At 46.2% G+C, this 27,608-nt stretch overlaps 1 protein-coding gene across 1 annotated transcript; it reads left to right on the forward strand.

Annotated features, from left to right (window-relative positions):
• Positions 1–285: 285 nt before the first annotated feature.
• KPNA7 (karyopherin subunit alpha 7) lies at positions 286–22,879 on the forward strand. Its single transcript, XM_069570759.1, has 10 exons — positions 286–351; positions 2,271–2,396; positions 5,864–5,946; positions 6,368–6,636; positions 8,018–8,100; positions 9,627–9,890; positions 11,952–12,185; positions 13,948–14,130; positions 17,909–18,055; positions 22,668–22,879. Exons 1-10 carry the CDS (start codon positions 286–288, stop codon positions 22,779–22,781), a joined length of 1,569 nt encoding a protein of 522 aa, XP_069426860.1. The 3' UTR covers positions 22,782–22,879.
• The last annotated feature ends 4,729 nt before the right edge of the window (positions 22,880–27,608 follow it).

A 27,608-nucleotide genomic window follows, 5' to 3' on the forward strand; every position in this document is an offset into this window, starting at 1 on the left:
CCCTAGCCAAGATAAACTTCAAGCCAAACTGTCCCCAGAAGCAGTATGTTTCCCTTACCCCTGCAACCCTGGGCTGGTCCCCTCTGAACTCCCATGACGCTCATCGCCTACTCAGCTGGTATGTGGTGCCTGTGGATGCTGAGTTCCTGAGTCTGCTCCCTGTTGTGCTGCGGGGCCTTTAAGGGCTTAGAGTCTAGATGGCTTTAACATAGTAACCACATACTGGGCCCTGAAAATCTCTTTGAAACTGTCCTACCTACAGGTGCTTTACTTCTTCCAGTCAACATGCCAACTTCGGATGCTCCGGAAGAGAGGCTGAGAAAATTTAAGTATCGGGGCAAGGATGCATCTGTGAGTATGAAGGAAAGCCTTACTCTGTCAGGGTGAGTGCGCTGGTCTGGTGGTTAAGACCCCATGCTTCCACTATAGGGATCGCAAGTTTGATCCCTGGTTGGGGAACTAAGATCCCACATACTGCACACACAGAAAGAAAAGGCATCTGGTTGAAATGCATTAAAAATAGAGTGAAGGGTGGGAGAAGATAGGGTAACCAAGCCAGTATTGCAGAGTGTTCTTTGGGGGTAAGTGCATGGATGTTCATCAGATAATCCTTTTAACTTTTCTGTATGTTTGAAAATTTCATAAAGTATTGAAGGTGGGGAGGATCAAGCCTCATGGACTTTGTTGGACAACTGTAGACTCAAATTAGGGTCTCCATGTGGTCTTGAAACTATTACACTTCAGACCATCAGTTTCTTCATGTATAAAACAGGGCTGATAACCTACCTCCAAGGGTCTGGGTAGAGTATGAAGTGCCTGGCATATAGATGCTTACCTGCAGCTCTGCCTGTCAAGGGGGCTCACCAAGGAGCTGAGATGTTGGAAATGCAAGTACCAACAAGCATGCCTTGTAAAGAAATAGGACTCAGGAGTGAAAGGTCCAGACTGCTTTCTCTACTGGGCTCAGCATGAGGCCTGGGCCAGGGAGTCGGTGCTGTGTGTGAATCTGACCCTCATTTAGCTTCTCTGGTCTTCACGTTTCCTGTCCAGCTCTATGTCCTATGTCTATGTATCTTGATGAGCTGACATATCAAGCTGGCTATGACTTGGGAATCTGAAAGGCAGCTGAGGATAAGAAAAGCACAAGGTCACAGTTGCCCAGTTAGGACACTATCCCGAGCCAGTTTCTTTTTACTTACTCCCTTCCAACAAGTGTGGCTTGTCTGTCTTCCAAGACCACCGCAGATTAAAGGAAGCCAGTTAGAACATAGGGATGGACCTCTCTATGTGGACAGCAAGGGGAGAGGTCAGGAGATGAGAAGGGAGAAGCCGAGGGTACAGCGCCCTCCTTGGGGAAGGGCCACTTCGTGATGGGGCAGCGCAGCAACTGGCCCCTCAGGCCCCCAGTGTGCCTCCGCCCTTCCAGAGAACACCACAGTGACCCCAGTTTCTTTCTTTTTCTTTTGGCTGCACCATGTGGCTTGTGGGAACCTAGCTCCCAGACCAGGGACTGAACCAGGGGCCCAGAAGTAAAATTGCTGAGCCCTAACCCCTGGATCACCAGGGAATTCCCCCGACCCTATTTTCAAGAAAGGATTAAATAGCTTCTTTAAAGAACCGCAAGTATCTCATACACACTGACTTCCTTATAATCAATATTTTAAAGTCTTCAATGATCAAGATTAGATCATTTCCCCAGGATCCTCAATACTGTGAAGTCTGAGTTTTGCCCGCTCAAAGAAGAAAAGAATTTGTGTTTTGGTTTGCTTTTTAGAATTTCCATCTTCTTCCTCTAGTGTCCAAGTAAAACTCTTGGGATTAGACCAAGGCTTGAATGAAATATAGGCTAATACCCAGCAGTGGAAATGGTCAAGGCCATCTGGGGTCTAGGTGCTCGCTTCAGGCCCCTGCCCCACCTGGGTGCCCACAGCGGGCAGGCCCAAACCTGCTTTTCGAGAACTAATTAGCACCAATGAAGATGAACTCAGATTTAGGGCAATGGGATTTCCAGTTTGTCTCTGTACCTGACAATGGGCAGACATAAACTTCCTTCACTTTGGGAGGAAGACTGACTCTCTAGAGGTGGTGTAGGAGGAAGCCAAGGAGGTGAACCAAGCTGACTGTTGACCGGCTGTGCGATCTGAACTCGTCAGCCTGTTGCTGAAATGTGAAATCAGATGCTTTGAAGTATGTTCTGAAGACTACTTGTGGTGGCAACCTGCTCCCCGCCCCCGGCTCTGAGGGCTCCCGTTCTTTCTTTTCCTCATTAGGCGAGGCGGCAGCAGAGGATAGCAGTCAGCCTGGAGCTCCGGAAAGCCAAGAAGGATGAGCAGGCCTTGAAGAGGAGAAACATCACCGATGTCTCACTTGACCCTTCTGATCAGCAGACCAAAGGGGTACGTCGGGAACAGGGCATTTAGAGCAGTTGGGTGGAAGAGTATGTCCTTAGTAAGTTTCTCTGCCCTTAAAATGTTTGATTGAGAACTTGAAAGTTCTAACTGAGGCCCTTTAAGGAAAGGAGTAGAGAGATGATCATTAGAACTAAACTGATGTTGTCAGAAAGCTAAGTGTCGTTATCTTTGTGGCCAGAAGTCTGGGATCTAACAGGAGATAGAGAAGGTGCTGCTTCTCAGTGAAAATTCACTTGCTTCCATTCAGCCAGAAACAGGAAATGGGGGGTCACGAAGGCGCTCTCTCAGCAGAGGCATCGAGTTACTCAACTTGTCAAGTCTTACCTCGGACTTGAATGCTGTTGTCTCTCTTCCATTCTCCATCCATCTCAACCTCCCTCAAAGCAAATCCTGGGATGACTTCCAGGCCCATATGGTAATTTCTTCTTTAAATGTTTGTGAAAGTTCACCAGTGAAACTTTCTGTGTCTGGGCTTCTCTTTGTGGAATTCTAAAAAATTAGTACCTCAATTTCTTGTTCTAGGGCTCTTCAGATTTTCTCAGTCACCTTTGGTGATTTGGATTTCTTGGAATTTGTCCCTTTCATCTAGATCATTTAATTTGTTGGTGTACTGTTTATTGAGTCTATAATTTTAATTCTGTAAATTCGGTAGTTATGTCCCTAATTTTATTCCTGGGTTTAGTAACTTGAGTCTTACCTATTTTTCTCTTGGTCTGTCTAGCTAAATATTTGTCATCGATATTGCTCTTTTGAGCCAACTTTTTGTTTCATTTTTCTATTCTCTCATCCTGTTTCATTTATTTCCACTCTATTTTTTAAATATTTTCATTTTTTCTGATTATTTTAGGGTTTTTTAATCTTTTATTTCTCATATTTTAAAGCTTGAAGGTAGGTCGTGGGTTTGAGAGTTTTCTACTTTTTCAAGATAATACATGCATTTATGGCTACATATTTCCCTTTAAGCTCTGCTTTACTTGCATCTCATCAGCTTGGGTTTATTGTGTGTTTGTTTCATTCACCTCAAACTATCTTCTAATTTCCCTGTGGTTACTATCAGTTATTTAGGAGTGTGTTGTTTAATTTTCACAAATCTATATTTCCCAGATTTTCTTCTTCTCTTTTTCTTAAAGAGTTAATGCCTTTTAAAAAATTAATTAATTAATTTATTTTTGGCTGCACTGGGTCCCTGTTGCTGGGCTCACTTTCTCTAGTTGCGGCAAGTCGGGGCTCCTCTTTGTCGTGGTGCGCTGATTTCTCTCTGAGGTGGCTTCTCTTGCTGCAGAGCTGAGGCTCGAGGCCTGCAGGCTTCAGGAGTTCTGGTGCGCAGGCTTAGCTGCTCCATGGCACGTGGGATATTCCCAGACCAGGGTTGGAACCCATGTCCCCTGCCTTGGCAGTTGGCTTGTTAACCACTACACCCTGGCAGTCCCCCCATTTTCTATTACCTGTTTTTGCACTGTGGCTAGAGAATATACTTGGCATGATTGCAGTCTTTTCAACTTTACTGAGACATGTTTTATGGCCTAATATATGGTCTATCATGGAGAATATTCCATGTGCCCTTGAAAAAAACATTTATTCTGTTTATTGGCGTAGCTGTCTGTCGGGTCTGGTTGCTTTGTAGGGATGTTTAAGTCTTCTGTTACTTTGTTGATAGGGTATCTGGTCGTTCCCCCATTGAGTGCAGGGTTCGAAGTCTCCAGCTGGTATTGCTGAATTCTCTTTCTCCCTTCAGTTACGTCAGCTTTTGCTGAGCATAGTTTGGGGCTCTGTTGTTAGGGGAACATGTGTTTATAACTATTATATCTTTTAATGCATGAATTGACTGTTATTAAGGACAAAGAAGGACCTCTTATAACTTTTGTCTTAAAGGTTGTTTTGTCTCATATTAGTGTACCCACTCCAGCTCCATTTGGTTGCTATCTGCATGGTATTTTGTTTTTGGTTCCTTTCCTTTCAGCTCTTTTTTGCCTTTGAATCTTATGTCTGTCTCTTGGAATTTCCTGGTGGTCCAGTGGTTAAGACTCCATACTTCCACTGCAGAGGGTACCAGTTTGATTGCTGGTCAGGAAACTAAGATCCCACATGTCAAGCAGCACAGTGCGCCCCCCCCACCCCAAAATGTGTAATTAGTCTATTATTTGCCCCCAACTATTATCTAACCCCTTCTCACACCAAGCACCTGCTAATTTGTACCACTTCCTTGAATTGTTTTTAACAAATAACCTCCAGGAAAAAGACTTTTTTCTTTATGTGAGGTCTGAGCCCAATAAAATAGAATCTTACAAATGGGATCTCCCAGGAAACCACCAGAAGGATCAAATAATAACTCTCTGGGAATGAGGTTTTTTTTTTTTTTTTTTGGGAATGAGGTTTTAAGGGAGAACCAACCTGTTCTGCCTCCTCCAGTGCCTGCTGGGCTATTGGTTTTTAAAGCGCCCACGGAGCTGGGGGAGGAGAGGTGGGGATAAAGCAAGGCAAAATGCTGCAGTCCTCGCTGATCTTCCTGGGAGTTAGACAGTTTTCTTGAGTAAACCCATTTGAGCTTGAATAAAACAAATTGCTGCAAACTTTTGGTCAGTTTCCAGAGTTGTAGAAAAAAGTTGACTCTATTTTTCAGGTTTCTTGTTGCTTTTGTGGAAGAGCATTCTGGGGCCCTGATTCTGCCGTTTTTGCTGACATCCCTGGCACGTCCTCCTTTTCGCTGCACCGGGTCTTCAGTGCCCTGCAGGGGCTTCCTCTAGCTGTGGCGAGAGGGGGCTGCTCTCCTGCGGTGCTCGGGCTTCTCCCGGTGGAGCACGTGCCAGGCTCAGCAGTTGCGGTGTACAGGCTTAGCTGCCCCGGGGCGTGTGGGATCTTCCTCAAAGTGGAAAAAGGAAAAAAGTGCCAAGTGTTAGTTTGCTCAGTCGTCCCCTACTCTTTGTGACCCTGTGGACTGTAGCCTGCCAGACCCCTCTGTCCATAGAATTCTCCTAGCAAGAATACTGGAGTGGGTTGCCATTGCCTTCTCCAAGGGTTCTTCCCAGCCCAGGAATCGAACCCAGGTCTCCTGCATTGCAGGCAGATTCTTTACTGTCAGCCACCAGGGAAGCCAAGATCTTCTCATAGCAGGGATTAAATCCATGTCTCCTGTCCTGGCAAGTGGCTTCTTAACCACTGGACCACCAGGGAGGTCCCACTAGCTTCCCACTAGCTTGTATGGGAGTAAAAGGCTCTGGGGACCCAAGTGATATTAGGAATTACCTCTCCCCCAGAGCATGGGAAGTGTCCCACGAATCCGTGAGACCTATGAGACCACCAAGAGTTCTTCCCTCTTCTAATACAGACCAGCATGCAGCTTGAGATGTACTGCTCAAGCCAGCTTCTTCTGATCAGGTAGATGGCGAGACTAGATTACCTTCATGGCTCCTTCTGGCAGAGACTCTGACTTGAATCTGTGTCTCCTTATACAGGTCAGCCTCACCATGCAAGAAATAATCAGTGGTGTCAATGCCTCAGATCCAGAACTATGTTTCCAGGCCACCCAAGCAGCCAGGTATCACCAAACAGACTTGAATCATTGATGGGTTCCTAGCCGGATTCCACTGGCCTCTTTGGTCTCTTGACAGTGGCGAAACACCCATACGATGTAGGAAAAAGCGAGTCCATCCAAAAGTGAGATGAAATTGCTCCTCTACACTGTCCTTGAGAACAGCTTAAGATATGCAAGTGTTGTCAGAGATGAATGGTTTCATTTAAATTGGCCTCTGCAGAAATGGCGGCTCATAGATAATAACTAAAAATGCTGCTTCATCCCCGCAAAGTGCCACAGGCTGAGCGTGAGGATCCGAAGGAGCTCTGGCCCAGCTGTTTGTCTCATTGGATAGTTAGGAATGCCGAGAACATCCATAAAGGGGCTTCTCCATTCCTGACTCACAGGATGTGTTCTTGTCTTTCTTTGCTCTCACACTGCAAAGGAAAATGCTGTCCCGGGAGAAGAACCCTCCTCTGAAGCTGATTGTGGACGCGGGACTCATTCCCAGGCTGGTGGAGCTCCTGAAGTCGTCTTTTCACCCCCGCTTGCAGTTTGAGGCAGCCTGGGCTCTGACCAACATTGCTTCAGGGGCCTCGGAGCTGACTCGCGCCGTCGTGGACGGGGGTGCCATCCAGCCCTTGGTTGAGCTCCTGTCTTCCCCTCACATGACTGTGTGTGAACAGGCCGTGTGGGCCCTCGGGAACATAGCAGGTGAGGCTCTCCCCACCGGGGAGCTAGGAAAACCATGGGCCGGGCATGTGGCATGCCAGGGGAATTCTTTGGGGAATGCTGTAGATCAGACACTTGAATATACAAATACCTCGCAACGCTGGCAAGAGTAGAACGGGCTTTACTGAAACTCAGAGTCAAGTTCAGAGGCCAAAAACTGAAGCTGAAACGAGGTGACGTGCTGTGTTCTGAAGCTCCAGGCTGCTTCGGGACCTCTGCCAAGACTGGGATCTTCCAGCCTCAGGGCTTAGTGGCTTCAGGAACAAAAGACAAATCTCTGTTGACAGTGCTCACGGAAGCTGGGGATATTCTGACAGACCCTTACATCACCCAGGACCGTAAAAGAATTCTACCTTCAGTGAAAGCTGCCCAGGGAACACACACACACAAATGTTTGCTCAGTGCAGGGGAAAATGCTCCCCCTGAAAACACGATCCTAAGATCAGCCTCATGGATTTAGGACTGGATGCTGTACTCCCTGCGTGGCCCGAGAAAGCACAAGCTGGGGATGAGGGCTGCTGGGGTGGAAAATCCAGGATCCCAGGCTGAATATAAATGTGATGTCTCTTGAGGGGAAAAACTCAACTGGGCCCCTCAGGGTTTTGACAAATTAAGATCAACCAAATATTAGCAATTTCGAGTTCAGAGAGTCAACAGTCCTCCACGACCGCATCAGCAGAAACAGTGTGATTAGACCTCCAAGGACTTCGCGTGATGGGATTAGCAAACAGAATATAAAATAAGTCTGCTTTTTAAACGCTCACAGAAGTAAAGCATCTATTACAGAGATTTCATCTCTCATTTTGCTCGGGGCAGTAAGGAACAGGCAAAATCGGGTGATGTAGTGTAGCGTAGCTTATGCCTTGCCCGGTGGTTGAAGGGCTGAGGTGTCTAGGGTCTAAAGTTGATCATCTACCCTGAGTAGCAGATAGCTGTTGGCTAGCATCTATCTGTCTCCCAGACTTTGTTTTGAGTTGCATTTGGGAGTTGCCAAAGCCTTCTGGGAAGACAGTTTGGTCTCTAGTGGCCTTTGTCTCCCAAGAACCATGCTGTGAAATGCCGCCAACATTTAGAGCGCACTTCCCCAGGTCCGGTTGGCTGGCTCCTTGATGAGACCATCATCTCCCAGAGACCACGCTTCTAGCAATCCCTGCTGTGTGGTAGCTGTTTTCTACATCAGACCATCTACTCGACCAATGTGTTGGAGACCCAGGGGTCTAGTTCATGGTTATCCTATCTGCTTGCCCAACCCAGGAATGAGTTTTGGCTTCTCACCCTTTGCAGAGCCTTTTGAAGAATTTGTCACCCACCCCAGGACTCTCTCTGTTCCCTCTTAGAGTGTTGTGTTCTTATCTATTTGTAGGTGATGGACCAGAATTCAGAGACAATGTTATCGCAAGTGATGCCATTCCACATCTGCTGACCCTGGTTTCGTCAAACATACCAGTTGAGTGTCTTTTTGATGAAGTTCACTAGCTCGGTATACAAGTTCCCAAAGTTGGGAAATGGGGAATGTGCTTCCAAACCAATGCTAGGCCATGTGGTCGGCCCGGCCCCTTGCAACAGCGATGATGAACAAGGCCTCAGACTGGGTATCACTTTGGGGAGAGGCTGATTCACATTTGTCCTCAAGGTAGTACTGATCTTTCTTCGGAGTAGGGGTGGAGGTTGGAAGAGATCCATTGGAAGTTTTTCTAAACTTACAATCCTGCAAAAGTAGATGACTGAGCTCTCTATTCGAGGGGCACAGAAAGAATTAGTGGCTCACCAGTACTGCTCCTGGGTGATAAAAGAGGGTCTAGGTTTGAAGCTTAGAGTCCACGTGGGTTGCCGTGGCAACAGTAGAGGACTGCCTGGCTTAGGAATGAAATTCGGGTTCTAGATTTGCTTTAAACAAAAATGAGAAGGCTGCTTCTGAATGTCAAGGGAGGGACTTCCGTGGCAGTCCAGTGGCTGAGACTCATCGTCCCCAATGCAGGGTAGCTGGGTTTGATCCCTGTTTGGGGAACTGGAGCCCACATGCTGCAGTAAAGATCTCACCTGCAGCAACTTCAAGCTGGCATGGCCAAATAGAGAGAGACAGATAAGTCTATTTAAAAAATAAGGAGCTACATGCCCTGCCCTCAAGGTGAGAGAGAACCTGATATGCTGAGCTGGAAAAAGGCTGGCATGACGAAGGGAGCTTGCAAGCAGAGAACAGTGCAGGACGGATGGCAGGAGGGGCGGGGGACTTAGACGTCAGTCCGGGGGCAAAAGGAAGCCTCTGGAGGATGTCACGGCAGGAAGGGAAGCGACCTGACCTTCCGGAAAGACCCCCTGGCTGCCGTCATAGGATTAGAGCTGAGGGAGATGGAGAGACACATGGACCTGGCTTGCTGCTGTGATGGGCACAGAAGGGGGAGGCAGGAAGAAGTGAGGATTGCCCCCAGGTTTCAGGTTAGGTTGTTTAGAGGACCCTCCTTTTAGAGATGTGGGGAGGGTAAAGGGGAGAAGGAATCGGGGCCTTAGTTGTACGTATTAAGTTGAAGCCAGTGAGAGGCACTGTTGCAGCAACACTGGGAAGGTAGCTGCGCTTATCCGTCTAGATGACGCGTACATATGTGTCAGCCAGCTGGGCGGGGTCAGCCAGAGCAGAGTTCAGCCAAGTCTAAACTGGCCAGCTGCTTGCTTTTTTATGAATGAATGAATTTTTTATTCTTGGCTGTGCTGGATGTTCGTTGCTTTGCGAGGGCTTTCTCTACTTGCAGCGAGTAGGGGCTGCTCTCTAGTTTAAAACAACAAGCCACAACATAAAAACAAAGCTCCTTCTCTGCACCCCTCCAGGGCTTATCGCCTAGAACAAATTCCTGTTTGAAGCTCAAACGCTTTGGTTCCTACGGGTCAATACTATTGATCGAGGATGGCCGGGACACGTTGCCGTGGGCATGTTTCCTTCTTCCTACCCAGTGCTAGCGGCAGTCTCCTCGTTACAGGTCCCGTTCCTGCGCAACATCGCCTGGACCCTGTCCAACCTGTGCCGGAACAAGAACCCGTACCCCTCTGACCACGCGGTGAAGCAGATGCTGCCCGTCCTCTTCTACCTCCTGGGGCACCCAGACAGAGAGGTCCTCTCGGACACCTGCTGGGCCCTGTCCTACCTCACTGATGGCTGCGATGTGCGCATTGGCCAGGTGGTGGACACCGGGGTCCTGCCCAGGCTGGTTGAGCTTATGTGCAGCTCAGAACTCAACATCTTGGTAAGTGTGCTGGGTCCCTTTGGTCTCCGTAGGGGCCTTCAGGTTAGAGTTTATGGGTCATCATCACTTGAGCGGGTTCTCTTCTTCCTCACCCCCCAGTCTTTCCCGGTTGGTATTCACCCTTTACCTGGAACAAAGCTGGTCCTCTGCGTTTCCCTGGTCTCTGCTACTCTGTAACCAAAGATCTGAATCAGCTTTGATCCAAAATCGTGGGGGTTTTCAATGACTTACTTTCTCTTAATCTGATAGCTAGAAAAGATAGAGAAGCGCCAGTGAAAATCGCCTATAATCCCTCCACCTAGTGAAGTAATCTGTTTTGAGAATTTTTTTTCATGTGGTCCATTGTTAGTCTTTACTGAGTTCGTTACAATATTTGGTTTTATATTTTGGATCTTTGGCTGCAAGGGATCGAACCCACACCCCCTGGACTGCTAGGAAAGTGCCTAGTGAGCTAGTCTTTTATGAGCTTTCCTTCTCCTGGTCTCTGCATGTAGATGTTAATAAGTTGGGGTATGTGTGTGCACATTTTACTGTAAAGCTCGTAACATTTGATTTTCTTACTCAAGTATAAAAGTCTCCCCTTATCCTCTCCCCAGGTGGTTCCCTTAGCCTACGTTAGGTATAGGTGGAAAGTAAGTAAAGCCAACATCAAACACGTGACTCTGTGACATACGTCACTTGCATAAAGTGCTTCCCTGGACATGAGTTTGAAGCACGGATACCCCTTCTGATTTCTATAATATCGTGTATTACGCGGTCTTTGCGATCATCCATTCAGAGATGAGCGTATCATTGCTCAGAAGTCAAGGCTAGTTTGGGGAAAGTGCTGAGGGCATGAAGGTGTGAAGACATCTTCTAGAAGTCGTTTATCATGGGGGCTTGGGGCTCAAATGCAGCAGACTGGCAAGGCTGTGTGCGGCCTATGGCACTACTTACACCTCTCACTGGAGTGGCAGATACCTAGTGTGATAGGTTAGGAAGATTCTAGAACTGTTGGTGGGCTGTCACCATGGTACAGAGAAACCAGAATAAGCCCACAGTCGACCCTCCTGGGCTCCCTAGGTGGCTCAGCGGTAAAGAATCCACCTGCCAATGCAGGAGCTACAGGAGACTCGTGTTTGATCCCTGGGTCGGGAAGATCCCCTGGAGGAGGAAATGGCAACCCACTCCAGTATTCTTACCTGGAGAATCCCATGGACAGAGGAGCCTGGTGGGCTACAGTCCAGGGGGGCCACAAAGAGTTGAACACGACTGAGCTACTGACTGTGCACACACGCACCCATGACCCTCCTAGGAAGGTTGTCTCGAGTCCAAACACAGACCCGTCGTGCTAAGTCACATCAGTCGTGTCCGACTCTGTGCGACCCCATAGACGGCGGCCCACCAGGCTCCCGTCCCTGGGATTCTCCAGGCAAGCATACTGGAGTGGGTTGCCACTTCCTTCTCCGGTGCATGAAAGTGAAAAGTGAAAGTGAAGGTGCTCAGTCCTGTCCAACTCTTCTCGACCCCATGGACTGCAGCCCACCAGGCTCCTCCGTCCATGGGATTTCCCAGGCAAGAGTACTGGAGTGGGGTGCCATTGCCTTCTCCGAGACCCATCCTAGGGACCTTCAAAGGTACTGAGAGGATCTTCATGAATACATCCCCAAAATGCCACTGGGACTTCATTAGCTCTAATTTAATATGCAAAGGAAGTTTGATATTTATGCCCGATACAAATTCAGTAGAGATTATTACATTATAAAGATGACCATCAGTTTAGCAACTTTCCCAACAAAAGGACGTGAAAAGGACAGCACTGTTCGGGAAATGTATCACCTGACCTCTGACCCACTTGAGCTGAAACTACTGGGAGGCTGACGAGCACCTTTAAACTACGTAAACAGCCATGGACGCGCCGAGTCGATGAGGATGATGGGTGTAATCAGTATTCACAGGCTTCTGGAAAACCGTCCGAACAGTACGACAAACGTTTGGGAGGGCATGGAGTTGGGTGCGATGGTTATCTTCCACGATGGCAAACTTGCAATATTGGTTACACTTCTCACCTTGGTCCCCCAGACCCCCTCTCTCCGCACCGTGGGCAACATTGTCACAGGAACGGACCACCAGACCCAGCTGGCCCTGGACGCGGGCATATTGGGAGTGCTGCCCCAGCTCCTGACACATCCCCGCTCCTCCATCCAGAAGGAGGCAGCCTGGGCCCTGAGCAACGTGGCTGCTGGGCCCCGCCAACACATCCAGCAGCTAATCGCCTGTGGCGCCCTGCCTCCTTTGGTGGCCGTGTTAAAAAACGTGAGTGGCCCACGCGGCATCCCTGACAAAAGGCTACTTTGTATTGGGTTATGTGTTCAACTCCTTTAGGTGTTCAGATGTAGACTGAGAAGCAAAATTAATTGAGATCGTGACAAATCTACAAAACAGTTTCCTAACTCTCCCTGAGAAAACAAGGGGGGCATGCCACTTTGGACAGCCCATCAAAAATTTAGAAGACTGAACAAGTCAATGAAAAGGTGATCCCGCAGCTCAAATATCCAGAAAAATACTGAGCCGGTAAATACTGGCTAATCTCTAGGGTTAAAAAAGTGTGCCACCTACTTTCCTTGGCAAAAATGGGAGGAGATTTGGTTTCATTTTGTTTTAGGAGGAAAAACATATTGGGTTATAGTGATGTTATACACTGAGGGCGCGCCTTTTCAGTATAAAAATCCCATTGATGAAAGTGTAAATCTAGACACACCAGGAGAAATATACTAAAGCTTCCTTCTTCCTCCCGATTGCCACTTCCTTTCCCCAAGACAACTGCTACCATCAGCATTTCTTTTTGTCACCTTTTAGTGGATGAGCTATGTTTAAACCATCAGCTTGGGAAACAGGTCAGGAGTGGTGACCTCGGGTTGGGGAGGGAGGCTAATCTCAGGCTGACTGGTGGGTCCCCAGCTGTGCATTAGGTATGGAAAGCTAAGCCAGGAGTGCTGCCCAAACCATGGCATCTTCCAGACTGTCAGATGCTTCCTGTCCTGTGTCCTACCCAGAGTCTGTACCGATTCTAATCAGAAGCATCTAGTTGGAAATCAAGGAGTGATCTTTTTTCAAACCTTGCCTTTTGAACTATGACTTGCTTGCAGCCATGTTATTTTAGTGGTTTTTTTTTTTTTTTGCTTTGGTTTCAACCGAGGTCACAGTTTCCCCCAGCCGTAAAGTGGGACTAACCCCTCCTGTAAGTGGATAGAAGGATGCCTGAGAAATGAATTCCATCTCTGAGCCAACTGCTTCTTTTTGTTTTTGCTCTGTTTGTTTGGCTGCATGGGCTCATCTCTAGTTGTGGTGCGCGGGGCCACTTCAGCTGCAGCACGAGGGCCTCTCACTGTGGTGTTCTCATTTTGCGGTTATTGCGGAGCACAGGCTCTCGGGTGCGTGGAATTCGGCAGTTGTGGCTCACGGGCTCAGTAGCTGTGGTGCTCAGCTTTAGTGCTCCTTGACACGTAGACTCCTGGACCAGGGCTCAAACCTGTGTCCCCTGCTTTGGCAGGCAGACTCTTTGCCACTGAGCCAGCAGGGAAACCCCAAAGTGCTTTTTGTAAATGACAGCGATGCATTGAGTGCGATTTCAGTGGCTTTCCTGTGTCCTCACTGGGTGGTGTACTCAGCTCTGGAGCTTCTTGTGCAAAGTTTTACTGGGGCAGAAAGACTAGAAATGTAGACATGAGTCACTATAATCTTAAAACCCCAGGTGTCGTTCCTAATCGGTACTGTTCACCTGTATTGGTTGATGTTGATTCTCTTTTTCCTATAACCTGACGCAAGGAAATGAGTCTGTCTGAATGTAGAACCTCCCTCGAAGACCCTACATGAATCTGCCTTCCTTCCTTCTTGGCTTCTCAAAGATGGTGTCTTCTGTTAAAAAACTAGAGGCCGGTTACCAAGGGACTCAGTGTAAATTGCACAGAGTCCTGGGAATAGGTAGCCCAGTGTCCCTAGGAATTTAACCACATCTGTATCCCTGTATTTAAATTCTTTAGAATCTGTAAAGAATAGAAATGTTCTTTTTGTGCAGGGAGAGTTTAAAGTCCAGAAAGAGGCTGTCTGGACGGTGGCTAACTTCACAACCGGGGGCTCCGTGGACCAGTTGATCCAGCTTGTCCAGGCTGGAGTCTTGGAGCCACTCATAAATCTCCTCACCATCCCAGACAACAAAATGGTTATCATCATACTCGACATTCTCTTTTTCATCCTCCAGGTGAGCTGTTCTGAGCAGGTTGGTTTCTAAATAACAGTCTCTGCATTAAGACATTTCATTTGGTTCTAAAAACCTAACTAGGATTCTCTTTTTTTCTCCGCTTCCACACCCACCCACCCCCCACCGCCCTCTGTCCACACATCCAATGGATAGCAAGACAAGAGGCCTTTCAATGAAGGTCCACCATCTTTCTTTTCCCACAGAAGTGTCTGGGTGGCCTGCATTGTTTTAGATGCTCAGGAAACGACAAAGCAAAGTCCTTGTCCCTTAGGGTTTATATATTAGGGGGGTGAGGAGCAGATGCATTGAGTAGAGACCTGCCAGTAGAATATATCTGATGGAGGGGTAGTTACTGATGGCTCAGAGTGGGGAGGGCATGGTGACCTCTTAGATGCAATAGTTTGGAGAAACTTCACTGAGGAAGAAGGTTTGAATAAAGGCCTGAAAGAAGTGAGTGAGTCTTGTGGGCACCTGGGAAAGTGGTCTCTCAGTGAAGGAGACCTTAAAAAGCAAGGATGGGGGTGTGGCCAGAGAGAAGCAAAGGGTGGAAGGTCCTGGGAGACAGGCTCATGTTATCCAGGGGCCAGAGCACGGACGGTCTGTGAGAGAAGGTGGACTTAATCTGAGTGAGATAGAGAAACCAACCAAAGGTTTGAAGCAAGGAAGAAACAGTCAGTGAGTCAGATGGCTGGTTCTTCTAGAAGATGAAACAATATACTTGGAGAAAGCAGCAGGATGTTAGCAAGGATAGACCTTGAGGGACCGTACTAGAGTTCCTTTCCGTTTAGCTGCGTGGCTGGGAAAATGGACTACAAAGCCTTGAGATAATTCTAGAGAAGTCTTATTTCTGAAATAAAGGTGAGTTAAGCCAATATTTATATACTATCTGTGTCAGGTGTATACTGAACAACAAATTACCCCTCTGGTGGCTTAAAACAAACATTGTCTCACGCAGTTTCTGGGTTTAGGGATCTGAAGCAGCTTAGATCTGAGGCAGATGGTTCTAGCTCAGGGTCTTAGAAGTTCAAGATGGAAACGAGGGTGCAGTCTCATCTGAAGGCTTGATGGAGGCTGAAGAATCAGCTTCCACAAAGACTCACTTACCTGCCTAGAAAGTTCTTCTTACCACATGGGTTGCCTGGGACTGCTTGAGTGCCTTTCCATCGTGGCTGCTGGCTTCCCCTGCAGCAAGCTATCTTCCATCTTCCAGCAAGGTGGAAGCCCCAGTGTCTCATATGACTTAGGAAGGAGGTCATTTCAACAACATCCTATTGGTTACACAGATGACCCCATTTCAGCATGGGAGGGGCTACACAAGGGAATGAATATCTTGGAGGCAGGGATCATCTCAGGCCATCTTAGAGTCTGGCTTTATTCATTTGGTGAAGGTCTTTTTTATGTGACTAAGCCATTTGAAAAGGTTCAAAGTAACACCAGAGGACTCCTTTAAAAAGCTCACTTAAAGTACTCTTTTCATGCAACTGTCCCAGAAAGAACTGACCCCAGTCAAAACCAGATTGGAAACAGCCCAATTAGACACTAAAACTTGGAGCAAAATCACAGATATAGAGTAGAGACTTGGCAGCCAGTAGGCAAAGTAGCAAAGCTGACTCACTGGAAAAAGACCCTGGTGCTGGGAAAGATGGAAGGCAAAAGGAGAAGGGGACGGCTGAGTATTAAATGGTTAGATAGCATCCCTGACTCAGTGGACATGAATCCCTCCAAACTCTGAGAAACAGTGAAGGACGGGGGAGCCTGGTGTGCTGCAGCCCATAGGGCCGCAGAGAGCTGGACAGGACTTAATGACTGGAAAACAGTAACAAGGCAAAGTTGGGCATCATGCGTGAGAGCACACTTGGAGCTGTAGAAATTTGTTCATCTCATTCATTTGAATTAAACGCTTGGGATCTGTTTCTTGGGAAGAGTCTGGGCACATCCCATCTGGAGGACCAGTGAAGCCCCTGTATCCAGTGGGGGCCCATGGACAGTAAGAAAGATCAGGATAAGATAGGAGAAGCTTCAGGTGGGCAGCAGAGTACGGTTGAGGTTCTTTGAAGTAACTTGGAGGCCATCTGCTGTTCTGTCCAAGTCCAGAATTCTCCAGGGCTCCTCCTGCTCTGGGTCACCGCCCACTTCCCAGTTTTCTTAGAGACTAACCTAGGACATTGGTTCCTGCCTCTGTTTCTTTTACTCAAAGTCAAGAGCTCACTCTGGACGTACAGAGAGGACTAGAAGGTATCAAGACTCAGACAAAAGTGCAGGCTCTCATCAGATAAATTATGGCCTAACCAATATTTCATTTGATCCACAGGAAGTTTTGTGTGTGTGTGTGTTTATTACTGTTCACACAATAGCCAGCAGAGTCCTATACGATAACAAAGTTGTTTCTTTCTCTCTCTGTGCTTCCCTCAAAGATACTTAGGTGAACTACTCCTTTCCTTGAAGAGATGTGGGTTCGAGCCCTGGGTTGGGAAGATCCCCTGGAGAAGGAAATGGCACTCCACTCCAGTATTCTTGCCTGGAAAATTCTATGGACAGAGGAGCCTAGCAGGCGCTACAGTCCCTGGGGTTGCAAAGAATCGGACACAACTGAGCGTACACTGTAGTGTGTGATTTCCTCTCGATACGCAAGACTTATTCCCTCAGAGCTTTGTCCTTGCCCTTCCTTTTCTAGGGGATGCCATTATTCTGTGATAGACCCTGGTACTGTGCTGTTCATTAAGAACTGGGTACTTCCCAAGCCTTTTGTGCGCATCTTCTATAACTTAAAACCTCTGACCACTTACTCTACTGTCCTGTCTGTTTTTATTTTTTATTTTTATTGAAGTATAGCTGATTGACATTGTGTTCATTTCTGCTGTATAGCAAAATGATTCAGTTATACCCGTATATACACCCTTTTTTATGTTCTTTCCCATCATGGTTTATCCCAGAATATTAACTTTCTGTTCTATAACAATTCTTGTCTCCCCTGATAGTGTGAGTTGTGAAAAGGCTTTCTCTACGTCCCACCTTTATTGATAGTTTCGTGGCCCTTGCCCATAGTGTACATACGAATGTTGAGTGAGTGAATGCCCATGGATGAGAAATCCAGTGATCACCTCTGGATTCAATCCAGTCCCATCAGGTGTTTCCAGGGACCTCCCTAGCTTCCATGTGTGGCTTCTGTTACTGAGGTCTCCTGCCTGACCTCTCAAGGCTTTCCAGGGAGCACAGGGCCAGAACACTGCATTTATGTAGCATCACTTGAATGTTCTTTTCTCTGTTTTGAAAACAACCTCCATTAATTAGAAGGGGTGTGCTCAGTCGCTCGGTTGTGTCCGACTCTTTGCCACCCCATGGACTGTAACGCGCCAGGCTCCTCTGTCCATGGGGATTCTCCAGGCAACGATACTGGAGTGAGTTGCCATGCCCTCCTCCAGGGGATCTTCCCAACGGGATCAAACCCAGGTATCCTGCATTGCAGGTGGATTCTTTACATCTGAGCCACCAGAGAAGCCCAGTTAGAAAGGGGATACCTACAAAATAGTGTTTAGCCCTGTGTGTATGGATGATGGCATATTCAGAAAAAAAAAATACTGCGTTTTGTGCAATGAAGACAAACCTCAATAGATACATGACAGTTTCCCCCTAATGAGAGGAAGACAATGCAATTTTAATTCAATCTGGGAAAACAGCACTGCAGCAGCCCACTGGGCGGCTTTGGTCTGATTCCACTGAGGTAAAGCCCCACGTCTAAGGGCTTCGGTCCAGAGTCTCGCTCTTATATGGCCTGCAGGCAGCGGAGAAGATTTCTCAGAAGGAAAACATGTGTCTGCTGATAGAAGGACTCGGTGGGCTTGATAGAATCGAGGCTCTGCAGCTTCACGAGAACCATCAGGTCGCCCTGACTGCGCTGAACATTATCGAGAGACACTTCTCTGAGGTAAGTGCCCAGACCTCCTGTGCAGGTGATCACCTGGCCCGTACCTGGGCTGTTCCTAGGAAGCTGGTGATGGACAGGCAGGCTCCTTCCATGACTCGGCCCTGAGTTTCTTCCCTTCCGTGTTATGGGGGCCACCTTTGAGTGGCAGCTTCTTGGTCCTAGGAAGCTTCCAGACCCCTTTAATCTCACAGATGCTTGTCCTACCTCCTCTGGTGTAGAATCTCACTCTTGTTTTTTTGTTATTTTTCCCTACTTGCCTCTCTGGGGGAGGGAAAGGAAAGGAGTATGATGTTAAAGTGACTTTGTACTAAGAAATTCAAACAACGAAGGGAGGCCAGCTTTTGAACAACCATTTTGCTCTTTACTTGTATTTTGTCTCTTTCTGGGCTTCCCTGATGGCTCAGTGGTAAAGAAGGCACCTGCCAATGCGGGAGGTGTAGGTTCACTCCCTGGGTCAGGAGGATCCCCTGGAGGAGGAAATGGCAGCCCTCTCTAGTAATCTTGCCTGGAAAACTCCATGGACCGAGGAGCTTGGTGGGCTACAGTCCATGGAGTGGGCTACAGTCCATGGCTACAGTCCATGCAAGAGAGTCAGACACGACTTAGCCGTTGAACAACAGCAACAACAAATTGTCTCTTTCCAGAATAGGGTGTTTGGGAATGAACTCTATGATAAAGGCTCCTAAGTTTCCTGTAGGAGCAGGGAATCATGATCAGATAGCATTCGATACCTTTAAAGACTTTTTATTGTAGTAAAACACATGTAACATAAATTGACTGTTTCAATCATTTTTAAGTGTCTGGTTCACTGGCATTAAGTACATTTCACATTGTCGTACTGCCACCATCACCAACCATCTCCAGAACTTTTCCAAACTGAAACTCTGTCCCCATTAAACAGTTATTACCCTCTGCCCCCACCAGGCTCTGGAAAGCACCATCTCATATTCCACCTCTGAATTTAAGTACTAAGCACCTCGTAAGCGGAATCGCACAGTATTTGTCCTTTTCTGACCGATTTGTTTCACTTAGCACAATGTCTTCAAAGTTCATCCATGTTGTAGAATGTATCAAAGTTTCCTCCTCTAAGCCTAAAAAATATGCCATCGTATGTATATACTGCTTTTTATCTAGCCATCCATGGCTGGACACTTGGGTTATCCTTTCGTCTATTATAAATAATGTTGCTATGAATATGGGAGTACAGATATGTTGGAATTCCTCCTTTTATTTCTTTGGGCCAGAAGTGGGATTGTTGAATCATATGGTAATTTTGGTTTTTTTATTTTTTATTTTTGAGGAACCACCATATTGTTATCCATAGTGGATGTACCATTTTACATCAACACATACACTTTCCCATTTTTTTTTAACATCTTCATCAATACTTGTTTTCTGTGGTTTTTAAATTTCTTTTTGCTTTTACTTTTTTTTGTGAAAACTATTTTCTTTGTACTTTTTTTTTATCATAGGCATTTTAATGTGTATGAAGTAGTATCCCATTGCTTTTTTTCTCCCAGTTTTATTGAGATGTGATTGACACAGAGAACTGTGTAAGTTTAAGGTGTCCAGCATAATGATTTGAAGTCTATACATCCTGAAATGATTAGGACAATTAGTTTAGTGAACATCCATAATCTCACAGATATGAAATAGAAGAAAAAAATTTGTTTCCTTGTGGTGAGAACTCTTAGGATTTACTCTCTTAACAACTTTCATATATAACATACAGCAGTGTTAGTTACATTACTCATGTTAATTATCCTTATCTATATGTATTATACTCATTATAATTATACTTATTTATCTTATAATGGGAAGTTTATGCCTTAAGACTACCTGCATCCAATTCCCCTCCCCCCTCACTCCCACCTCTGGTTACCACGAATCTGATCTCTTTTTCTATGAGTTTGTTTTTGAAGGATAATTAACCTACAACACTGTGTTAGTACCTGCTACATGAAATAGCGATTTGATATTCCTATACATTTTTAAATGTATAGAAATCAGAAAAAGTCTAATTCCCTTCTGTTGCCTTACAGAGATAACACAAAGTCATTGACTATATTCCCCACACTGCATATTTCCTACCCATGGCTCATTTATAGTTTGTACCTCTTAATCTCCCTCACCTATTTCTTTCATCCCCCTCAGGCAGTCACGTGTTTGTTCTCTCTACCCGTGACTGTTTCTGTTGTGTGTGTTTCTGTTTTGTAGATCCCATATATAAGTGAAGCCGTAGGGTATTTGTGTTTGTCTAACGTCAGTTTACCCTCCAGGTCCCTCCATGTTGCCACAGATTACGAGATTAGGTGCTTTTTATGGCTGAGTAATGTTCTGCATCCATTCCTCTATGGATGGGCATTTAGGCTGCGCCCATATCTTGGCTATTATAAATACTGCTGCAGTGAACTCAGGGTGCATGGGTCTTTCAGACTATTGGTCAGTCACTAAGTCGTGTCTGACCCTTTGTGACCCCCATGGACTGCAGCATGCCAGTCTCCTCTGTCCTCCACTATCTCTCAGAGTTTGCTGAAATTCCTGACCAGTGAGTCGGTGATGTTATCCAACCATCTCATTCTCTGTCACCCCCATCTCCTCCTACCCCCAATCTTTCCAGCGTCAGGGTCTTTTCCAATGAGTTGGCTCTACGCATCAGGTGGCCCAAGTGTTGGAGCTTCAGCTTCAGCATCAGTCCTTCATTTCCTTTGGCTATATATCCAGGAGTGGAATTGCTGTATCATATGGTAGTTCTACTTTTGAATTTTTTTTTTTTTGAGGAACCTCCATGCTGTTTTCCACAGTGGCTGCACCAATTTATATTCCCACAGATATTGCACAAGGGTTCCCTTTTCTCCAGATCCTCACCAACACTTTTTGTTTGTGTTTTTGATAAGTCACTGTGACAGATATAAGGTGATATCTCACTGTGGGTTTGACTTGCATTTCCTTGATGATTAGATGTTGAGCATCTTTTCACGTGCCCATTGACCATCTGTATGTCTCGTCTGGGAAGACAAGTCTATTCAAGTCTTTGACCCACTCGTATTCAAGTTTTAATGTTGAGTTGTTTGAGTTCTTTGTGTATGTTGGATATTAACCCTGTAACAGATATAGCATTTGCAAATATCTTTTCCCATCCAGGAGGCAGCCCTTTTCATTTTGTTGGCTGGTTGTTTCCTTTGCTACACGAAAGCTTTTTCGTTTGCTATAGTCCCATTTGTTTATTATTTTTGCTTTCGTTTCCCTTGCCTGAGGAGACCTATCAAAAAAACATGTTACTGAGATTGATGTCAAGCAGCATGCTGTCTGTTTTCTTCTAGAAATTTTATGGTTTCAGCTCTTTTAAGTCTTTAATCCGTTTTGAGTCTAGTTTTGCACATGGTGTGAAAAAGTTGTCCAGTTTGATTCTTTGGTGTGTAGCTGTCCGGTTTTCCCAACACCATTTATTGAAGAGGCTGTCTTATCCCCAGTGTGTGGCGTTGCCTCCTTGGTCATAGACTCACTGATGCTCTGTAGTTTTGCATTAGATGTTTTTCGTTTGAGGAAGGTGAGATCAAAGTTAAGTGGCCAGGTAAACATGGGGCTAGGGGCTACACTCTGTTAAATGTCAAACTTGAATCATGAGCAAAATCCAGAGCTATACAATCAATATGACCAGGTTAGTGGTTCTTCCTAATGAGAGGTAGCTGATTTTAGTTTGGGACCTAGAAGATGCTCTCAAAGGAGAAATGACCCGGGACAGTGATTAGCATCTTCGGGGTTAAAAGCGCCTAAGAAAACCTTATAATTGCAGTCCATGGGGTCGCTAGGAGTCAGACACAACTGAGCGACTTCACTTTCACTTTTCACTTTCATGCATTGGAGAAGGAAATGGCAAACCACTCCAGTATTCTTGCCTGGAGAATCCCAGGGACGGGGGAGCCTGGTGGGCTGCTGTCTATGGGGTCGCACAGAGTCAGACACGACTGAAGCGACTTCGCAGCAGGAAACTCATCCTTTAAAAGGGAGATAGTTCTTGAGGAGCCCTATAAGGGCTCCCAGTTAAAGACTTCTGATCTAGAAGTAATAGCTATCTATACCTATTGTATCCTTACTCACTATAAGGTTAATGTTCTATATAGCAAACTGCTTTTGTAACAAGCCAGACACAAAAGGGCAAATACTATATGATTCCCCCTACATGAGGGACACACACTTGTCAAATTCACAGAGAGAAAGTCAAACAGTGGTTGCCAGAGGCTGGGGGCGGGGAGGGAATGCTGCCTTGTTTAAGGGGTAGAGTTTTGATTGGAAATGATAACACTCGGAGACAGATGATGGTGGTTCAAAGCAATGTGATTTGTCTACTGTGGGTGTGAATTTCTAAGCCACTGAATTGTCTGCTTCGTGGTGTAAGATGGTACATTTTATGGGATGTAGACGCACAAACTGCATTTAAGGTCCATCTGGAGAAATAGTTCAAGGCTTCTCTCCTTTGATCTCTCCTCTGGGAGAGCCTCAAGGCTGACTCAGAGCAAATTCAAATCCACAGAAGATGTGAAGGAGTCCATCATGCAGGGATAATGTGCTGAGAGCCTGAAGGTATAACAGTGTCTCTTCTTCCCCGAAGGAAGAAGAAACTGCCACAGCCTTACCAGCCCGGGACCAAGATCACAAATTCTTAAAGGACTTAACAAACACATACCACTGCTGCACAACTCCTAAACTGGGACCCAGACCCTAAGACTCACTTCTTTAAGAAAACCCCTTCCCCTTGGTGTTCCACAGGTGTAAAGCTTTTAAAAGTGAACGTTAATAAAATTTTCCACATTTTCACCTCCATCTATCAAAGATGCAATTAAGCCACTTGTGCCCAAAAGCCATGTGGCATCCATCTCCTAAGTGTGTGTGGTTTAGCGGTTCCCTTTCAGGATCTTCAAAGAAGATCTTCAGAGCAGGGCGGCCTAGAGCTCCCCAGACAAACCTGGGTGAGTCGTAGGTATGGTTTGACCAGTATTTCTTATATTTGACTGTGGATCCCCGGCCCTTTTCCTTGTCAGGTGAGGCTTGTTCATACAGAACGTTCTGCAGGGAAGGCTGTGTGGGCAGTGGTCACAAGGAGAGTGACGAGGATGGGAAGAGCCTGGAGATATGGCACGGGGTGGTGTGGGAACGGATACGGGAGGTTTAAAGCGGGATTGGACTCAATTTGTCTGATGTGCATGTAGATGAAATCAAGTTGTATTTTGCTCTAAAGCATCACCCCAAATGTCATGCCCAAAGCATGTTCTCGCTGGTCCTTGTTAGGTGGGCAGGGAAGTTGATGTGTGGGTGTCCCTCCAAAATGACTGGAAGGCAGCTCGTGGTCTCATTCAATGGTGAGAACAAATCTGTGATTCAGTGGACTCTGGGCTTTCCCGTCAGTATCCTCATCTTCCAGGGTGACTCTGCCAGCTTCTGAGGGCTGTGTTGGTGGGATGAAAGCCTCAAAGCATTCCACTCTCCCACACAGAAGTGGAGAGGGCCTGGGAGATTCCTCTCAACTCCCTCTCTCTCTTTTTAAATCAGCTCATGACATCTAGTTGGGCACATCTTTGGCCAAACAGGATTTTACTCTCTGAGGACTTCGAACCTGAGACCCAGGGGTTGTGCCCAGCAGAAACAAAGGATTGGCGAGTGTTTGCTTCAGCAGCAGCAGTTTACACGCAGTGGGATGGGTGGCCCCAGTGACGCCTGCTTCCTGCTTCTCCAGGGCTGCCCTTTGGTCCTATACATTCTCCTTTGTCCCTCCCTTAGACTGTCTTTTTTATTTTTGGCCACGCCCTGTGACTTGCGGGCCCTTAGTTCTCTGACCAGGGCTTGAACCCGTGGCCCCTGGCAGTGAAAATTGCCGGGTCCTGACCACTGGAGACTGCTAGGGAATTCCCTAGATTGTCTCGTTTCAAGTAGCTACAGTTGGCTTCCGCTGGCTTGCAACGGAAAGAATCTTAACAGAGACCCATGAAGCGTGAGGAACTAAACTATGACTAGTTATTATTGAAATTCAAAAGATCTATCTGGTCATTCTGTCAAGATAGACATTGTATAAAATTTGAATTTTTAGGTTAAACACACAAAACTGAGAATGGAGGGAAAAATGATAATTGTACCATTCTAGCATAGCCATGTTAAGATTAGTTACATTTGCCCAAATAGTCTGACCATGTTGGCTCCAACCATTAGCCTCTTTTCTCTCAACTACTCTTTACTAAATTGCACAACAAAGGAGTATTTGTAGTTTAAAGATTCTGATACCAACTCGTCTAGCAGGGTTTTTTAAACCAGGAACTATTTGCCTATTGTACATGGTTTGGGCGCAAAGAGATGGTATTAGTCACCTTGTGGCTGGGTGCCCGTGTGCTTGGACTCAGCATTTAGATGGCTGGCAGAGAAACAGAGACGAAGGGGTAACTGGCTCCGAAAAATTTGTGATGTAAAAGCTAAACAAACAAACTCTGATCCTCTTGCATCTATCCTCAAGTGGTTATGTGCCGTAGAAGAGATATCGGTCTCTTGGTTGACCATGTGCCATCCATAATCCATCTTCTGCTTCTCTGAAGTGTGGAGTGACTGCTGAACGATAATAGCACGTGACCCTTTAGGAATAGCAGAGAGAGCAACTGGCCTTGACTGAAGCGCAAGCTCTGGATTCCAGAGCTGGCTTTTTTCTTTTCTTTTTTGAAAGGATAGTTGTTTATTTTTGGCTGTGCTGGGTCTTCGTTGCTGCAGTGGGCTTTCTCTAGTTGTGCTGAGTGGGGGCTACTCTCTCGTCGTGCCGCACGGGCTTCTCGTGGCAGTGGCGTGTCTCGTGGAGGCTCTGGGCACACGAGCTTCAGCAGTGGCGCCACACAGCCTCGCTAGCTGAGGTGCACCGGCTTAGTTGCCCCACAGCATCTGGGATCTTCCGAGGCCAGGGATTGAACCTGTGTCTTCCTTATTGCAAGGCAGACTCTTCACCACTGGACCCCCAGGGAAGCCCTGCCTTTTTTTCCCCTGTAAAGCCTCTATTCCCTTCATGTCTCATCTGTCAATTCTCCCCATTCCTTTGGGTTTCAGATTTTCATCTGGGAATTAAAGGTGTCGGTTTAGATAAGTTAATAGTCATATAATGTTTTCAAACATTTTATCGTATATGAGACTCATAACCCTGGCAAGTAGGCGGGGCAAAAGCAATTTCCCAGTAAAGAAGTCGGAGCTTACAAGCTTGTCTGATTTGTCCTGCATCTTTTGGTAAGGGACAGAGCAGGGCGTGGGCACCACCTGGCTGCTTCTGCCAGAGCAAGTGACCTGAGCGTCTGTGCATGAGAATGCCCAAGACAGAAGCCACAGTCCTTCACCACCTAATCTCAGACAGGATACAGCATCCCTTCCACCATATGCCACTGGTTGTACTGGCGAACCCCCGTAGAAAGCAGGAGAGGCTACACAGATGTAGAAGACCAGGAGACAGGACCACTGGGGGCCACCTTGGGGGCTCTACCATGTGTTCACACGTTAAAAGACCGCATTCAGGTGAGAGCCTGGAGCCTGTGAAGTCTCAGCAAAGAAATAGAAGAGATAAGAACCAAGTGGGAATTTTAGAACTGAAAAATAAAATAACTGAAACTAAGACTTGACTGGGTGCGCCCAACAGCAGAATGGAGAAGACAGAGGAAAGAACTTGTAGGCTTGAGAAAACATGAGGAAGCAGCAATTAGGGACTTCCCTGGGGGTCCAGTGGCTAAGACTCTGAGCTTCCAATGCAGGGGGCCCAGGTTCAGTCCCTGGTCAGGGAGCTAGATCTCTCATGCCATATGAAGACCCAGCGCAACCAAATATTTAAAAAAGAAAGAAGCAGTTAAACATGTCGACCCAACTATCAATTTACAGGAAATACAGAAGGCAGAGAAAAATGTTAAGCTGAGCTTTAGATAAGCAGTCAGCAAAATCCAGACTGAGAAACCGCAGGGCAGACAACTCAGTTTCTTCATTTGATAAGTTCCAAATAAAAACTGCATATAGAGAAACCTATAAAAGACATATTGACCAGCTAGACTGTGATCAGTTCAGTCGCTCAGTTGTGTCCGACTCTTTGCGACCCCATGAATCGCAGCGCGCCAGGCCTCCCTGTCCATCACCAACTCCCGGAGTTCACTCAGACTCACGTCCATCGAGTCCGTGATGCCATCCAGCCATCTCATCCTCTGTCATCCCCTTCTCCTCCTGGCCCCAATCCCTCCCAGCATCACAGTCTTTTCCAATGAGTCAGCTCTTCGCATGAGGTGGCCAAAGTACTGGAGTTTCAGCTTTAGCGTCATTCCTTCCAAAGAAATCCCAGGGCTGATCTCCTTCAGAATGGACTGGTTGGATCTCCTTGCAGTCCAAGGGACTCTCAAGAGTCTTTTCCAGCACCACAGTTTAAAAGCATCAATTCTTCGGCGCTCAGATTTCTTCACAGTCCAATTCTCACCTCCATACATGACCAGTGGAAAAACCATAGCCTTGACTAGACGGACCTTTGTTGGCAAAGTAATGTCTCTGCTTTTGAATATGCTATCTAGGTTGGTCATAGCTTTTCTTCCAAAGAGCAAGCGTCTTTTAATTTCATGGCTGTGATACCTTACTTGTATTCTGATTGCAACAAATGTAAAAATAAGATACATTGGATATTTGAGACATTGGAAGCTTGAACGTTGAATTGAGATTTGATATTAAAGAATTGTTAACTTTTTAGGTTTCACGTTAAGGTTAATTTAAAATGTCACTCTTAAGAGATATGTACTAAATGATTACAGATGCAATAACATTTGGAATTTGTTTCAAAGTAATAGTGAAGCACAGGGGAGCCTGGCAGACTACCATCCATGAGGTCGTGAAGAGTCAGACACTTAGCAACTGAGCAACAACTAATATGGAAAGTGGGAAGTGGAAGAGAAAGATATTTTGTACGCCTGGCAATGTGGTGATGGCTGGTGATGGGTTCATGGTAGGGGTAGTTATTATACTATTCTGTATTTTTTTCCCACGTGGATATTTGAAGTTCTCCATAATTAAAAGTTAAAAAGAGGCACTTCCTTGGTGGGTCCGGTGGCTAAGACTCCTCGTTCCCAGTGCAGGGAGCCCAGGTTCGATCCCTGGTCAGGGAACTAGATCCCACATGCTGCAACAAAGATGGAACTAGGTCCCCTGTGCTGAGACTAAGACCTGGCACAGCCAGCTTACTTAGCTGGTTGGTTTGGCTAATGAGCCAAATAAGTAAATATTAAAAAATAAAAATAAAAACAGGCAGGGCAGCCAGATAATTTTTCTTTTTAGAAAAGAAAATAGAAAACACAAAGTAAGCACCCTTTCACTCAGTTTGGGTGAATCATAATTGGAAATATATTCCAAATCCTTGATTTGCTTGTCTTTGAGAAATGTGACTGTTTAGAAAACTTGAAGCAGTTTCCTTTTTCAGGGGGAGGGCAGGGAGGTATGACATTTAACCAAAAATCAAAATTAGGGGAACTTTTATTTTTTACAAAGTCCTGGTCACTACCTACACATTCATTTA

This window comes from Ovis canadensis, chromosome 24 (genome assembly GCF_042477335.2).
Source record: "Ovis canadensis isolate MfBH-ARS-UI-01 breed Bighorn chromosome 24, ARS-UI_OviCan_v2, whole genome shotgun sequence".
NCBI lineage: Eukaryota > Metazoa > Chordata > Mammalia > Artiodactyla > Bovidae > Ovis > Ovis canadensis.